Source organism: Haemaphysalis longicornis, unplaced genomic scaffold (genome assembly GCF_048455015.1).
Source record: "Haemaphysalis longicornis isolate Haplotype H1 unplaced genomic scaffold, Haemaphysalis longicornis Haplotype H1 scaffold_6, whole genome shotgun sequence".
Taxonomy (NCBI): domain Eukaryota; kingdom Metazoa; phylum Arthropoda; class Arachnida; order Ixodida; family Ixodidae; genus Haemaphysalis; species Haemaphysalis longicornis.
In genome coordinates, this window is record NW_027526407.1 from 213,312,549 (window position 1) to 213,330,304 (window position 17,756).

At 50.2% G+C, this 17,756-nt stretch overlaps 1 protein-coding gene across 1 annotated transcript; it reads right to left on the reverse strand.

Annotated features, from left to right (window-relative positions):
* Positions 1-884: 884 nt before the first annotated feature.
* On the reverse strand, positions 885-5,332 carry LOC144143472 (uncharacterized). Its single transcript, XM_077675218.1, has 5 exons — positions 2,956-5,332; positions 2,561-2,805; positions 2,213-2,372; positions 999-1,878; positions 885-904 (listed from the first exon to the last, which is right to left on the reverse strand). The coding sequence occupies exons 1-5, from the start codon at positions 4,633-4,635 to the stop codon at positions 885-887; spliced, it is 2,985 nt and encodes a 994-aa protein (XP_077531344.1). The 5' UTR covers positions 4,636-5,332.
* Positions 5,333-17,756: the final 12,424 nt, after the last annotated feature.

The following is a 17,756-nucleotide window of genomic DNA, read 5'->3' on the forward strand; positions in this document are numbered from 1 at the left end:
ACCCCTAGTAACGCCAACAATACACGGCAAATGTACTGTACAATAGGTAATACGCATAATTACACACTTCACGTTTGGTACAATATAGAAGTCGCGAATGTAAACGTCAGGCACCACCTTGTGAATATACAACCTAAACGTTGTACTCGCGGTACACAATTACAGGTATACCTGGGTTTACACTCTGCTTAGGTAGTCTGCTCCCACATTATCGCTCCCTTTAATATGTTCGACTGTGAACTGGTATTCCTGTAAAAGCAGACTCCAGCGGAGGACTCTACTATTCAGCTGTTTTGCTTGCTGAATGTAACGGAGTGGCTGGTGGTCGGTTTGCACGATAAACGACCGTCCGTACAAGTACGCGTTGAACTTTTGGACTCCCCAAACAAGGGCAAGACATTCTCTTTCAATAGTGCTATAAGAGGCCTCTCGGGGCACAAGTTTCCTGCTGGCGTACGCTATAGGGTGAAGCGTGCCCTCGTAGCGTTGCAGGAGCACGGCGCCGAGGCTGGTTTGGGAGGCGTCAGTGCGGAGTACGAATGTCTTAGTGAAGTCTGGGAGTCTAAGTATAGGTGGGCTAGAGATGCGCCATTTGAGCTCTTGGAAGGCTTCTTCTTGAGCGGTGCTCCACTTGACGATGTTGTTTTCCCCTTTTTTGGTGAGTTCGGTTAGCGGTGCGCTGATCTCGGCATAGTTCGGAATAAATTCGCGATAATAGCCTGTTAGGCCGAGGAATGCCCAAACTTGCTGTTTTGTTTTCGGAGGCGGCGCTGTCTGGATCTTTTCCAGGTTCTTTTCCAGCGGTGCTAGTTCTCCTTGCCCAATTCGATGTCCGAGGAAGTCAATCTCTGTTGCCCCGAACTCACACTTGCTTGGGCGTACGGTCAGTCCAGCCGCTTGAATTCTGCTGAAAAGCTTTCGGAGGGATGCAACGTGCTCTTCCCACGTGCTGCTGGCAATTAACACGTCGTCGTAGTAATGATTAACCCCGGGGACACCGTTGACGATTCTCCGCATCAGCTTGGCGAAGACGGCGGGAGCGGTTTTGATTCCGAACGGCATGTAACGGAACTGGTAAAGTCCCGACGTTGTGGAAAAGGCAGTCTTGGGTTTGGACTCCTCCGAAAGAGGAATTTGCCAGTACCCCTTTACAAAGTCCAATTTGGAAAAGTACTTTTTGCCGCCTTCGGCCACAAATACGGCATCGGCTCGGGGCATTGGTTCTGAATCGGCGACTAGTATGTTGTTGAGTTTTCGGTAGTCTACGACGAACCGATTGGTGTGGTCGGGCTTTTTCACAAGCAACACCGGGGAGTTATACGGGGACACTGATTCTTCTATGATGTCCAGGGCCTTCATGTCCTGCACTTCCTTCTCCACGTTCTCCACCGTGGCAAACGGCAGTGGGTATTGTTTTACGTGAACTGGGGTGTCGGTGGTGAGCTCCAGGTGACATTCCACCAAATGAGTTTTTCCTGGAACGTTCGAGAAAATCTTAGAATGTTGCTTCAGTTCTACCTCAATTTGGGCCTTTTGCATTGTTGTAAGGTGCGGCGAAAGTTTGACGTCAGCGATGCCTTCCGTCTTGACAAATTCCGGAACTGGTATGCTGCTTTCTTCACTAGTTTCAGACACGCCGCAAATCGCGTTGCACATTGTCTTTTCGGGGTTGGGTTTCCTTTCTTCGTACTTCTTCAGCAGGTTGGCGTGAAAGATTTTGGGCCCACTGGGTGTCTCGATGACGTAGTCAGCTTCCCCTTTTCTTTCTTTCACCTCGAATGGTCCTTTCCAGTGGAGGAGCTTGTTGTTATCTGTCCATAGCAGGACTAAGACTTTGTCTCCGGTCTGGAATCGTCGATTCCTCGAGTTCTTCGTGCGCTACGCGACAGGTTTCTTCCAGCCTGTTACGAAGATCGAGAACATGTTGATACGTAGTTTTGGTCTCCTCATCCAGACTTTCATTACTCCACATCTCCTTAAGGATGGTCAGGGGACCTCGGATGTGGCGGCCGTACAGTAGCTCGAAGGGAGAGAATCCGAGGCTTGCTTGCGGCACTTCTCTGTACGCGAAGAGTAGTGGAGCTAGGTAGCGATCCCAGTCCCGGGGTTTCTCCGCACACATTCGCTTCAACATGAGTTTTAAGGTTCCATTGAACTTTTCAACCATCCCGTTGGCCATCGGGTGGTATGGGCTAGTGTGGAGTTGGCGTACTGAGAGCAGCCGCGCCACTTCCTTCATGAGTTCGGATGTGAAGTTGGTCCCCCGGTCACTCAACACCTCTTTGGGGACTCCCACTCGAGAAAACATCTCGACTAGCGCTTCGGCGACGCGTTCCGTCTCGATGCTTGGCAGTGCAATAGCATCCGGGTACCTGGTTGCACAGTCCATCAGCGTGAGGATAAATCGGTTTCTGGCCTTCGACGGTGGGTGGATCGGACCGACGATGTCAATCGCCACTCGGTGAACGGTGTTTCTATAACCGGCGTTCTTCCCAGGGGTACTCGTGGCACTCTTCCCTTGGGGATCGTTCGTTGGCAAATGTCACACGAAGCGACGAACCGCTTCACGTCTGCTGTGATACCCGGCCAGTAAAAGTCTTCCAGTATCCGGTCCTTCGTTTTCTCCACACCCAAGTGGCCAGCCATGATGCCGTCGTGGGCCGTTTTCAGGACGGTTGGTCGGTGGCCTATGGGGACGACTAGTTGCCGTACTTCCCGACCGCTCTTCTCGGTGAATCGGCGGTAAAGGAGGTTATCTTCCAGCTTGAACTCGATCTTATGCTTATTCTTCGAGTTTTTCGTCTCCTTGCCGATTTGTGCGAAGCAGGATTTCAAAGAGTGGTCCTTTTCTTGTTCTTAGGCATAACTGCACTCTTCAAGTGGTTCGGACGTCGGCGCAGGAGTCCTTAACGGCTGAAAACGTCGCGCCTTCTTTTGTGACTGTGCTCGTGTTACCACGGCCGCGACTTCCCCTTCGGCCGAGACATCGGGGTGTGGCTCGTCCATAGCTTGCTGTGTGATCGTGTCTGGGGGTATTTCTTCCTGGGTCGGTGAAGTTATGGGGTCGTCGGGGGCTCTCACTCCGTTGATGTTGCCGAGAATGAGGTCGTACAGCGGCGTCTTCATGCAGAGGGCGTTAACCCTTCCGCTGTAGTATGGAGTCTGTACCTCGATCTGAGCCTCGGGCAAATTCCGAATGGTGCCGTCCGCTAAATACACGGGGCTAGTCTCCCCTGTGAGATCTTCATCTCGTACCAGGTCTTTTCGCACGATCACTAGGCTGCATCCTGTGTCACGCAAAACCGAAACATCTTGATCGGCCAACTTTCCCTGAGCAACGGGCATACGCTCCCCTCGGAACTGCGATCCCGTCATAATGACCGCGTTCACGACCGGGATCTTCTTGCCATTCTTGAGTTCTACAAAGCCTTCGCTGATCTCGTCGGGCTTTGGCTGCTTAGGTGGTGCGTAGACGCAGGAAACCTGAGGCGGCACTTTGTTGTTACTCCTGCAAACGTCTGCCCTGTGTCCGTAGCGCCCGCACTTGAAGCATTTTGGAGCGTTGCTTCCCGCGAAATTACTCCGGCAGTTATTTGCGTGGTGTCCCAACTTGTTACACAGGTAGCACTTGGGCGGGGGCTTCTGACTGGCCGTTTTCCTCTCCGGCTCAACGCGTCCAGAGTCTTCTCGTTTGTCCCTTTTTGCCCTTCCTAGATTGGTGCTTCTCTGCGCCTCAAGATACTGGTCGGCCAGTTCCAGCATTTCGGCAAGAGACTTCGCTCTTCTTTCTTTCAGGTACAGAGAAAGATTTGGGTGACACCCATTCAGAAATTGCTCTTTTATCAGCAGCTCCCGCAGTGATGCATACTCCTTTCCTATTTCGGCTAGCTCTGTCCAGCGGTCGAAGTAGTGGCTCAGGCGAGCCGCAAATTGCGTGGCGGTTTCGCCATCTGCGGGCGTTTCACTTCTGAACTTCTCTCGGAAGCCATCTACTGTGAAGCGAAACCTTTTCAACAGCGCGGCCTTGACCTTGCTGTAATCAGCGGCGTCCTCTGGGGTCAATCTCCCAAACACGCTCAGTGCTTCGCCGCTTAAACGTGTGCTGAGAGCAGTAGACCGTTGGTCCTCCGGCCAGTTTTGGCTTCTGGCTATTCCTTCGAACCGACGAATGTAAGCGTCGAGATCATCTTTTTTTTCGTCAAATGCCACAAGGAGCTTGCTCGGGTTCAGGCGTACGCCGTTATTTTCTTCTCTTATGCTCCGATCGACTGACGTAGAGTCTCTCTCCAAACCCAGTGCCTCGATTTCTGTTTTTAATTTCTCTATCTCATCATTGCGTGCTTTCTCTTCTCGCTCCGCTCTCGCTCGCTCCCTTTCTGCCTCTGCCTGGCGGGCTTTCTCTTCTAGCTTCGCTTTCTCTCGCTCCAACTGAAGTTGTCTCTGAAATTCTTTCTCTCTTTCTCTTTCAGTCCTCTCAGCCTCTTCTCGTGCTGCCTGTCTTTCTTCTCGTGCTGCCTGTCTTGCTTTCTCAGCTTTCTCGTTTTCTTCCTTTTCTTTCTGCGCGACCCATTTTCGTAATTCGGCCCCTGACAGGCCCAGCTGACAGCCCAACGCTACTATTTTCTCTAAATCCATGATTGCAAATGTATCGCAATCTAGCCACAATACTCTAGCCTCTAGCTAGGTATATCTACACAGAGCAAGTGAACAAGAGCACCCGCTTATAAAGGTAGTAGCAACCTATGCCAAAAAAAAAAGTTCCAGGCTCTTTCTCCTCCCTACCGCTCACATCAGACGTCCTGTCGCGGACGCCAGAAATTGTCACCCGTTTCCTTAAATTTAGGGTGCACTGTCGGAAGATATGGGGAGTCGACTCAAGAGAGCCAACAAACCCCACCGAATCCACAGGGCACAGGTGACAAAGGGGGTGGCCGTCTGATGTGCGGCTTTCGCCGAACAGAGCGGCAAGAATGAGCAAGAGCCTTGAACAAAAAAAAACATCACAAAGACTTATATTCAGACAGGCAAGTTACAAACACAAGCACGAGGTAACGGATCGATAATTACAGGCAACTTAGATGGAATTCAAATACAAGAAACACTCCAATTCGACAAAATGATACAAACAGGAGCGTTAACAAATGAAGATTACGAATCGGAGCAGTTAACTAAAAGAAAATGAACAGTTCGATGCTTATGAGAGACAGAGTCCCAGCATATTCACCGACCGGGCCGGACGATGCACCGCTGTCGGAGGCGAGTCGGCTACCTGGGAAGCGTGGCTTCGCTGTAGGCCAGGCCGTCCGAGACGATCACGGTCATTCGAGGCCCGGGAGCACGTTGGGGTCCTCCAGGGCGCGGGTCGCCGATGGTGTGATGTACAAACTGGCAGGTGCAGTTGTCAATCAGGACGTCCAAACGTAGCTGGCTTGCTTAGGCGCGGCTCCTCCTTTTATAACCGTGCCGGCGCGGAGAAGGAGAGCACAGACACAACGCGCCCGCCGCCGTCAGCGAAATAACTTCCCTCTTCTCCATTCTAGAATGATCGACGCTCTTTAGCACTGGCAAGGCCACGCGCACCTCCTCGAAAGTACTGGAAGCTTCGACGAAACCGGAGCGGCGGAGGTTTTATTTTGGTTGTTTTCTTGCCGGCGAGCCGGCGGGCGATTACGTTACTGCCTCTTCGTTCGCGAAAGTTCCAGCCTTGTATCAGGGCGAATAGAACCGAGTGTAGGAAGAATTAGGCGCTGTACAATAAAATGAAAAATTTATACAGTACTTTTAGACGTCGTACGCTCGAGTTTGTGACAGTGTGCCATCGAAGTGACTATGACTACAATTACGTAGGCCTGCAGGACAGTCTTGCAACATGCCAAAGTGTGCGACGAGCCTTGGCGATGATTTAGGAGAAATGTACAATTAGTGTGCAAGCGGAGTGACTATGACTACAATTACGTAGGCCTGCAGGACAGTCTTGGTACGTGCCACAGTCTGCGACGAGCCTCGGTGTTGATTTAGGAGAATTGTACAAATAGGTGTGCAATCGGAGTGACTAGGACTACAATTACGTAGGCCTGCCGGACAGTCTTGGTACCTGCCACAGTGTGCGACGAGCCGCCGCCATGATTTAGGAGAATTGTAGAATTAGGTGTGCGAGCAGAGTGACTATGACTACAATTAGGTAGGCCTGCAGGACAGTCTTGGTACGTGCCACAGTGTGCGACGAGCCTCGGCTATGATTTAAGAGATTTGTTGAATTAGGTGTGATAGCGGAGTGACTATGACTACAATTACGTAGGCCTGCAGGACAGTCTTGGTACGTGCCACAGTGTGCGACCAGCCTCGGCTATGATTTAAGAGAATTGTACAATTAGGTGTGCCAGCGGACGTATTATAACTACAATGACGTAGGCCTGCAGGACAGTCTTAATACGTGCCACAGTGTGCGACGAGCCTCGGTGTTGATTTAGGAGAATTGTACAAATAGGTGTGCAATCGGAGTGACTAGGACTACAATTACGTAGGCCTGCCGGACAGTCTTGGTACCTGCCACAGTGTGCGACGAGCCGCCGCCATGATTTAGGAGAATCGTAGAATTAGGTGCGCCAGCAGATTGACTATGGCTACAATTACAGGGGCCTGCCGGACAGTCTTGGTACGGGCCACAGTGTGCGACGAGCCTCGGCCATGATTTAGGAGAATTGTACAAATAGGTGTGCGAGCAGAGAGACTATGACTACAATTACGTAGGCCTGCAGGACAGTCTTGGTACGTGCCACAGTGTGCGACCAGCCTCGGCTATGATTTAAGAGAATTGTACAATTAGGTGTGCCAGCGGAGGTATTATAACTACAATGACGTAGGCCTGCACGACAGTCTTGGTACGTGCCACAGTGTGCGACGAGCCCCGGCCCTGATTTAGGAGAATTGTACACTAAGGTGTGCCATCGAAGTGACTATGACTACAATTACGTAGGCCTGCAGGACAGTCTTGCTACATGCCACAGTGTGCGACGAACATTGGCGATGATTTAGGAGAATGGTATGATTAGTCCGCAAGCGCAGTGACTATGACTACAATTACGTAGGCATGCAGGACAGTCTTGGTACGTGCCACAGTGTGCGACGGGCCTCTGGGAAGATTTACGAGAATTGTACAAATAGGTGTGCAAGCGGAGTGACTATGACTACAATTACGTAGGCCTGCCGTACAGTCTTTGTACGTGCCACAGTGCACGACGAGCCTCGGCCATGATTAAGGAGAATTGTAGAAATAGGTGCGCCAGCGGAGTGACTATGACGGCAATTACTGAGGCCTGCGGGACAGTCTTGGTACGTGGCACAGTGTGCGATGAGCCTCGGCCATGATTTAGGAGAATTGTACAAAAAGGTGTGCGAGCGGAGTGACTATGACAACAATTACGTAGTTCTGCCTATGACTACAATTACGTAGGCCTGCAGGACAGTCTTGGAACGTGCCAGAGTGTGCGACGAGCCTCGGCCATGATTTAGGAGAATTGTACAATAAGGTGTGCCATTGAAGTGACTATGACTACAATTACGTAGGCCTGGAGGACAGTCTTGCTACGTGCAACAGTGTGCGACGAGCGTTGGCGATGATTTAGGAGAAAATTACAATTAGCGCGCAAGCGGAGGGACTATGACTACAATTACGTAGGCCTGCACGACAGTCTTGGTATGTGTCACAGTGTGCGACGAGCTTCGACCATGATTTAGGAGCAGTGTACAAATAGGTGTGCGAGCGGAGTGACTATGACTACAATTACATATGCCTGCTGGACAGCCTTGGTACGTCCCAAAGTGTTCGACGAGCCTCGGCGATGATTTTTGAGAATTGTATAAATAGGTGTGCGAGCGGAGTGAGTGCGACTATAATTACGTAGGCCTGCAGGACAGTCTTGGTACGTGCCACTGTGTGCGACGAGCCTCGGCCATGATTTAAGAGAATTGTACAATAAGGTGTGCCATCGAAGTGACTATGAATACAATTACGTAGGCCTGCAGGACAGTCTTGCTACATGCCACAGTGTGCGACGAACCTTGGCGATGATTTAGGAGAATGGTAGAATTAGTGTGCAAGCGGAGTGACTATGACTACAATTACGTAGGCCTGCAGGACAGTCTTGGTACGTGCCACCGTGCGCGACGAGCCTCGGCCATGATTTAGGAGAATTGTAGAAAGAGGTGCGCCAGCGGAGTGACTATGACTACAATTACTGAGGCCTTCTGGACAGTCTCGGTACGTGCCACAGTGTGCGATGAGCCTCGGCTTTGATTTAGAAGAATTATACAATTAGGTGTGCAAGCGGAGCGACTATGACAGCAATTACATAGCCCTGCAGGATAGTCTTAGTATTTGCCACAGTGTGCGACGAGCCTCGGCTTTGATTTAGGAGAATTGTACAAAAAAGTGTGCAAGCGGAGTGACTATGACTACAATTACGTAGGCCTGCAGGACACTGTTGGTACGTGCCACAGTGTGCGACGAGCCTCGGCCATGACTTAGGAGAATTGTACAATTAGTGTGCAAGCGGAGTGACTATGACTACAATAACGTCGGCCTGCCGGACAGTCTTGGTACGTGCCACAGTCTGCGACGAGCCTCGGCCATGATTTAGGAGAATTATCCAATTAGGTGTGCAATCAGAGTGACTATGACTACAATTACGTAGACCAGCAGGACAGTCTTGGTACGTGCCAGTGTGCAACGAGCCTCGCCCATGATTTCGGAGAATTGTAGAAATAGGTGCGCAAGCGTAGTGACTATGACTACAAATACCTAGGCCTGCAGGACAGTCTTGGTACGTGCGACAGTTTGCGACGAGCCTCGGCCATGACTTAGGAGAATTGTAGAATTAGGTGCGCTGCGGAGTGACTATGACTACAATTATTTAGGCCTGACGGATATTCTTGGTACGTGCCACAGTATGCAACGAGCCTCGGCCATGATTTAGGAGAATTGTACAATTTGGTGTGCAAGCAGAGTGACTATGACTACAGTTACGTAGACCTGCAGGACAGTCTTGGTAAGTGCCACATTGTGCGACGAGCCTCGGCCATGATTTAAGAGAATTGTACAAATAGGTGTGCCATCGAAGTGACTATGACTACAATTACGTAGGCCTGCAGGACAGTCTAGCTACATGCCACAGTGTGCGACGAACCTTGGCGATGATTTAGGAGAATGGTACAATTAGACCGCAAGCGGAGGGACTATGACTACAATTACTTAGGCCTGCAGGACAGTCTTGGTACGTGCCACAGTGTGCGATGAGCCTCGGCCATGATTTAGGAGAATTGTACAAAAAGGTGTGCGAGCGGAGTGACTATGACAACTATTACGTAGTTCTGCCCATGACTACAATTACGTAGGCCTGCAGGACAGTCTTGGTACGTGCCAGAGTGTGCGACGAGCCTCGGCCATGATTTAGGAGAATTGTACAATAAGGTGTGCCATTGAAGTGACTACGACTACAATTACGTAGGCCTGGAGGACAGTCTTGCTATGTGCAACAGTGTGCGACGAGCGTTGTTGATGATTTAGGAGAATTGTACAACTAGCACGCAAGCGGAGTGACTATGACTACAATTACGTAGGCCTGCAGGACAGTCTTGGTATGTGTCACAGTGTGCGACGAGCCTCGACCATGATTTAGGAGAAGTGCACAAATAGGTGTGCAAGCAGAGTGACTATGACTACAATTACATATGCCTGCCGGACAGTCTTGCTACGTGCCACAGTGTGCGACGAGCGTTGGCGATAATTTAGGAGAATAATACAATTAGAGCCCAAGCGGAGTAACTATGACTACAATTACGTAGGCCTACAGGACAGTCTTGGTATGTGTCACAGTGTGCGACGAGCCTCGACCATGATTTAGGAGAAGTGTACAGATAGGTGTGCAAGCGGAGTGACTATGACTACAATTACATATGCCTGCTGGACAGCCTTGGCACGTGCCACAGTGTTCGACGAGCCTCGGCTATGATTTAGGATAATTATACAATTAGGTGTGCTAGCGGAGCGACTATGACAACAATTACGTAGGCGTGCAGGACAGTCTTGGTACGTGCCACAGTGTGCGACGAGCCTCGGCCATGATTTCAGAGAATTGTACAATAAGGTGTGCCATCGAAGTGACTATGACTACAATTAGGTAGGCCTGGATGACAGTCTTGCTACGTGGAACAGTGTGCGACGAGCGTTGGCGATGATTTAAGAGAATTGTAGAACTAGCGCGCAAGCGGAGTGACTATGACTACAATTACGTAGGCCTGTAGGACAGTCTTGGTACGTGCCACAGTGTGCGACGAACCTTGGCGATGATTTAGGAGAAAGGGACAATTATTGTGCAAGCGGAGTGACAATGACTACAATTACGTAGACCCGCACGACAGCCTTGGTACGTGCCACAGTGTGCGACGAGCCTCGACAATGATTTAGGAGAAGTGTACAAATAGGTGTGCAAGCGGAGTGACTATGACTACAATCATGTGCCTGCTGGACAGCCTTGGTACGTGCCACAGTGTTCGACGAGCCTCAGCCATGATTTAAGAGAATTATGCCATTAGGTGTGCAGGCGGAGTGACTATGACTACAACTACGTAGGCCTGCAGGACAGGCTTGGTACGTGCCACAGTGTACGACGAACCTCGGCCATAACTTAGGAGAATTGTAGAATTAGGTGCGCCAGCGGAGTGACTATGACTACAATTATTTAGGCCTGCCGGATAGTCTTGGTCCGTGCCACAGTATGTAACGAGCCTCGGCCATGATTTAGGAGAATTGTACAATTTGGTGTGCAAGCGGAGTGACTATGACTACAGTTACGTAGACCTGCAGGACAGTCTTGGTACGTGCCACATTGTGCGACGAGCCTCGGCCATGATTTAAGAGAATTGTACAAATAGGTGTGCGATCGAAGTGACTATGACTACAATTACGTAGGCCTGCAGGACAGTCTTGCTACATGCCACAGTGTGCGACGAACCTTGGCGATAATTCAGGAGAATGGTACAATTAGTCCGCAAGCGGAGTGACTATGACTACAATTACGTATGCCTGCAGGACAGTCTTTCTACGTGCCACAGTGTGCGACGGGCCTCTGAGAAGATTTAGGAGAATATTACAATAAGGTGTGCCATTGAAGTGACTATGACTACAATTACTTAGGCCTGCAGGACAGTCTTGGTATGTGTCACAGTGTGCGACGAGCCTCGACCATGATTTAGGAGAAGTGTACAAGTAGGGGTGCAAGCGGAGTGACTACGACTACAATTACATATGCCTGCTGGACAGCCCTGGTACGTGCCACAGTGTTCGACGAGCCTCGGCTATGATTTAGGAGACATATACAATTAGGTGTGCAAGCGGAGCGACTATGACAAGAATTACGTAGGCCTGCAGGACAGTCTTGGTACGTGCCACAGTGTGTGACGAGCCTCGGCCATCATTTAGGAGAATTGTGCAATAAGGTGTGCCAATGAAGTGACTATGACTACAATTACGTAGGCCTGCAGGACAGTCTTGGTACGTGCCACAGTGTGCGACGAACCTCGGCGATGTTTTAGGAGAAAGGTACAATTTGTGTGGAAGAGGAGTGACTATGACTACAATTACGTAGGTCTGCACGAGAGTCTTGGTACGTGCCACAGTGTGCGACAAACCTTGGCGATGATTTAGGAGAAAGGTACAATTAGTGTGCAAGAAGAGTGACTATGACTACAATTACGTAGACCTGCAGGACAGGCTTGGTACGTGCCACAGTGTGCGACGAGCATCGGCCATGATTTAGGAGAATTGTACAAATAGGGGCGCAAGCGTAGTGACTATGACTACAATTACGTAGGCCTGCAGGACAGTCTTGGTATGTGTCACAGTGTGCGACGAGCCTCGACCATGATTTAGGAGAAGTGTACAAGTAGGTGTGCAAGCGGAGTGACTATGACTACAATTACATATGCCTGCTGGACAGTCTTGGTACGTGCCACAGTGTGCGACGAGCCCAGGCCATGATTTAGGAGAATTGTACAATAAGGTGTGCCATCGAAGTGACTATGACTACAATTACGTAGGCCTGCAGGACAGTCCTGCTACATGCCACAGTGTGCGACGAGCCTTGGCGATGATTTAGGAGAAATGTACAATTAGTGTGCAAGCGGAGTTACTATGACTACAAATACGTAGGCCTGCAGGACAGTCTTGGTACGTGCCACAGTGTGCGACGAGCCTCGGTGATGATTTAGGAGAATTGTACAAATAGGCGTGCGAGCAGAGTGACTATGACTACAATTACTGAGGCCTGCAGGACAGTCTTGGTACGTGCCACAGTGTGCGACGAGCCTCGGATATGATTTAAGAGATTTGTATAATTAGATGTGATAGCGGAGTGACTATGACTACAATTACATAGGCCTGCAGGACAGTCTTGGTACGTGCCACAGTGTGCGACGAGCCTCGGCTATGATTTAAGAGATTTGTATAATTAGGTGTACCAGCAGAGTTATTATAACTACAATTTCGTAGGCCTGCACGACAGTCTCGGTACGTGCCACGGTGTGCGACAAGCCTCGCCCATGATTTAGGAGAATTGCACAATTAGGTGTGCCAGCGGAGTCAGTATGACTACAATTACTGAGGCCTGCCAGACAGCCTTGGTACGTGCCACAGTGTGCGACGAGCCCCGGCCCTGATTTAGGAGAATTGTACACTAAGGTGTGCCATCGAAGTGACTATGACTACAATTACGTAGGCCTGCAGGACAGTCTTGCTACATGCCACAGTGTGCGACGAACCTTGGCGATGATTTAGGAGAAGGGTATGATTAGTCCTCAAGCGGAGTGACTATGACTACAATTACGTAGGCCTGCAGGACAGTCTTGGTACGTGCCACAGTGTGCGACGGGCCTCTGGGAAGATTTAGGAGAATTGTACAAATAGGTGTGCAAGCGGAGTGACTATGACTACAATTACGTAGGCCTGCCGGACAGTCTTTGTACGTGCCACAGTGCGCGACGAGCCTCGGCCATGATTTAGAAGAATTGTAGAAATAGGTGCGCCAGCGGAGTGACTATGACTTCAATTACTGAGGCCTGCGGGACAGTCTTGGTACGTGCCACAGTGTGCGATGAGCCTCGGCCATGATTTAGGAGAATTGTACAAAAAGGTGTGCGAGCGGAGTGACTATGACAACAATTACGTAGTTCTGCCTATGACTACAATTACGTAGGCCTGCAGCACAGTCTTGGTACGTGCAAGAGTGTGCGACAAGCCTCGGCCATAATTTAGGAGAATTGTACAATAAGGTGTGCCATTGAAGTGACTATGACTACAATTACGTAGGCCTGCACGACAGTCTTGGTATGTGTCACAGTGTGCGACGAGCTTCGACCATGATTTAGGAGCAGTGTACAAATAGGTGTGCGAGCGGAGGGACTATGACTACAATTACATATGCCCGCTGGACAGCCTTGGTACGTGCCACAGTGTTCGACGAGCCTCGGCTATGATTAAGGAGAATTATACAATTAGGTGTGCAAACGGAGCGACTATGACAACAATTACGTAGGCGTGCAGGACAGTCTTGGTACGTGCCACAGTGTGCGATGAGCCTCGGTCATGATTTAAGAGAATTGTACAATAAGGTGTGCCATCGAAGTGACTATGAATACAATTACGTAGGCCTGCAGGACAGTCTTGCTACGTGCCACAGTGTGCGACGAACCTTGGCGATGATTTAGGAGAATGGTAGAATTAGTGTGCAAGCGGAGTGACTATGACTACAATTACGTAGGCCTGCAGGACAGTCTTGGTACGTGCCACAGTGTTCGATGAGCCTCGGCTATGATTTAAAAGAATTATACAATTAGGTGTGCAGGCAGGGTGACTATGACTACAAATACCTAGGCCTGCAGGACAGTCTTGGTACGTGCGACAGTGTGCGACGAGCCTCGGCCATGACTTAGGAGAATTGTAGAATTAGGTGCGCCAGCGGAGTGACTATGACTACAATTATTTAGTCCTGCCGGATATTCTTGGTACGTGCCAAAGTATGCAACGAGCCTCGGCCATGATTTAGGAGAATTGTACAATTTGGTGTGCCAGCGGAGTGACTATGACTACAGTTACGTAGACCTGCAGGACAGTCTTGGTATGCGCCACATTGTGCGACGAGCCTCGGCCATGATTTAAGAGAATTGAACAAATAGGTGTGCCATCGAAGTGACTATGACTACAATTACGTAGGCCTGCAGGATAGTCTTGCTACATGCCACAGTATGCGACGAACCTTGGCGATGATTTAGGAGAATGGTACAATTAGTCCGCAAGCAGAGGGACTATGACTACAATTACGTAGGCCTGCAGGACAGTCTTGGTACGTGCAACAGTGTGCGACGAGCCTCGGCCATGATTTAGGAGAATTGTAAAAATAGGTGCGCCAGCCGAGTGACTATGACTGCAATTACTGAGGCCTGCCGGACAGTCTTGGTACGTGCCACAGTGTGCGATGAGCCTCTACCATGATTTAGGAGAATTGTACAATAAGGTGTGCCATTGAAGTGACTATGACTACAAATACGTAGGCCTGGAGGACAGTCTTGCTACGTGCAACAGTGTGCGACGAGCGTTGGCGATGATTTAGGAAAATTGTACAATTAGCGCGCAAGCGGAGTGACTATGACTACAATTACGTAGGCCTGCCGGACAATCTTGGTATGTGTCACAGTGTGCGACGAGCCTCGACCATGATTTAGGAGAAGTGTACCAATAGGTGTGCAAGCAGAGTGACTATGACTACAATTACATATGCCTGCTGGACAGCCTTGGTACGTGCCACAGTGTTCGACGAGCCTCGGCTATGATTGAGGAGAATTATACAATTAGGTGTGCAAGCGGAGCGACTATGACAACAATTACGTAGGCCTGCAGGACAGCCTTGGTACGTGCCACAGTGTGCGACGAGCCTCGGCAGTCACTCCGCTTGCACACCAAATTGTACAATTCTCCTAAATCATGGCCGAGGCTCGTTGCACACTGTGGCACGTACCAAGACTATTTCGGCTGGCCTAAATAATTGTAGTCATAGTCACTCCGCTGGCACACCTAATTCTACAATTCTCGTAAGTCATGGCCGATGCTCGTCGCACACTGTGGCGCGTACCAAGACTGTCCGGAAGGCCTCAGTAATTGTAGTTATAGTCACTCCGCTGGCGCACCTCTTTCTACAATTCTCCTAAATCATGACCGAGGCTCGTCGCGCACTGTGGCACGTACCAAGACTGTCCTGCAGGCCTACGTAATTGTAGTCATAGTCACTCTGCTTGCACACTAATTCTACCATTCTCCTAAATCATCGCCAAGGTTCGTCGCACACTGTGGCATGTAGCAAGACTGTCCTGCAGGCCTACGTAATTGTATTCATAGTCACTTCGATGGCACACCTTATTGTACCATTCTCTTAAATCATGGCCGAGGCTCGTCGCACACAGTGGCATGTACCAAGACTGTCCTGCAGGCCTACGTAATTGTAGTCATAATCACTCCGCTCGCACACCTATGTTTACAATTCTCAAAAATCATGGCCGAGGCTCGTCGAACACTGTGGCACGTGCCAAGGCTGTCCAGCAGGCATATGTGATTGTAGTCATAGTCACTCCGCTTGCACACCTATTTGTACACTTCTCCTAAATCATGGTCGAGGCCCGTCGCACACTGTGACACATACCAAGACTATCCTGCAGGCCTACGTAATTGTAGTCATAGTCACTCCTTGCCCACCTATTTGTACAATTCTCCTAAATCATGGCCGATGCTCGTCGCACACTGTGGCACGTACCAAGGCTGTCCTGCAGGTCTACCTAACTGTAGTCATAGTCACTCCGCTTGCACACCTATTTGTACAATTCTCTTAAATGATGGCCGAGGCTCGTCGAACAATGTGGCACGTACCAAGACTGTCCTGCAGGCCTACGTAATTGTAGTCATAGGCAGAACTACGAAATTGTTGTCATAGTCACTCCCCTCGTACACCTTTTTTAAATGCATAGCATTTTAGTAACTCACAATGTCACGCGGCGTTGGCGTGCCTTGTCGTAGTCCGCAGGCGCGCCTTGTCGTAGTCCGCCCTGCGCGCCTTGTCGTAGTCCGCAGGCGCGCCTTGTCGTAGTCCGCAGCCAGGCCACTACACTATAAAAGAAATAACAGTTTCCGGCGCCCGGTTTCAAACCCATGACGCCGCGGGCGGAGCGCAAGGTGCCCGGCGCACTACCCACCGAGCCACGAAACCGACACAGATTTCGATGCACCGAACGCGCCTTATATCCTTCACTCATTTCTGGTTTGTTTCAAAAGCGCCACAAGTTGTCCCGCGCCTCCGAAAGATCGCGACACGGGTCCCGCGATCGAGAGATACGACTTGCCGGCGCACCCCCTCGGAAATGCTGTGTTTTTGATCGTGCCCCTCGCGAGGGGGATGTCTTTTTGTAGGTAATTGCCCTAAGTTCTCGTCTGTATTGGTGATGTGTTGGGTGCATATGCTTCGGCAGTGGTTTTTGTACAATTCTCCTAAATCATGGCCGAGGCTCATCGCATACTGTGGCACGTACCAAGACTGTCCGGCAGGCCTCAGTAATTTCAGTCATAGTCACTCCGCTTGCACATCTATTTGTACAATACTCCTAAATCTTCCCAGAGGCCCGTCGCACACAGTGGCACGTACCAAGACTGTCCTGCAGGCCTTCGGAATTGTAGTCATAGTCACTCCGCTTGCGGACTAATTGTACCATTCTCCTAAATCATCGCCAAGGTTCGTCGCACACTGTGGCATGTAGCAAGACTGTCCTGCAGGCCTACGTAATTGTAGTCATAGTCACTTCGATGGCACACCTATTTGTACAATTCTCTTAAATCATGGCCGAGGCTCGTCGCACAATGTGGCACGTACAAAGACTGTCCTGCAGGTCAAGGTAACTGTAGTCATGGTCACTCCGCTTGCACACCAAATTGTACAATTCTCCTCAATCATGGCCGAGGCTCGTTGCATACTGTGGCACGCACCAAGACTATCCGGCAGGCCTAAATAATTGTAGTCATAGTCTCTCCGCTGGCGCACCTAATTCTACAATTCTCCTAAGTCATAGCCGAGACTCGTCGCACACTGTGGCACGTACCAAGACTGTCCTGCAGGCCTACGTAGTTGTAGTCATAGTCACTCCGCCTGCACATCTAATAGGATAATTCTCCTAAATCATGGCTGAGGCTCGTCGCACACTGTGTCACGTACCAAGACTGTCCTGCAGGACTACGTAATTGTAGTCATAGTCACTACGCTTGCGCACCTATTTCTACAATTCTCCAAAATCATGGGCGAGGCTCGTCGCACACTGGCACGTACCAAGACTGTCCTGCAGGTCTACGTAATTGTAGTCATAGTCACTCCGCTCGCACACCTTTTTGTACAATTCTCCTAAATCATGGCCGAGGCTCATCGCACACTGTGGCATGTACCAAGACTGTCCGGCCGGCCTCAATAATTTCAGTAATAGTCACTCCGCTGGCGCACCTATTTCTACAATTCTCCTAAATCATGGCCGAGGCTCGTCGCGCACCGTGGCACGTACAAAGACTGTCTGGCAGGCCTCCGTAATTGTACTCATAGTCACTCCGCTTGCACACCTATTTGTACAATTCTCCTAAATCTTCCCAGAGGCCCGTCGCACACTGTGGCACGTAGCAA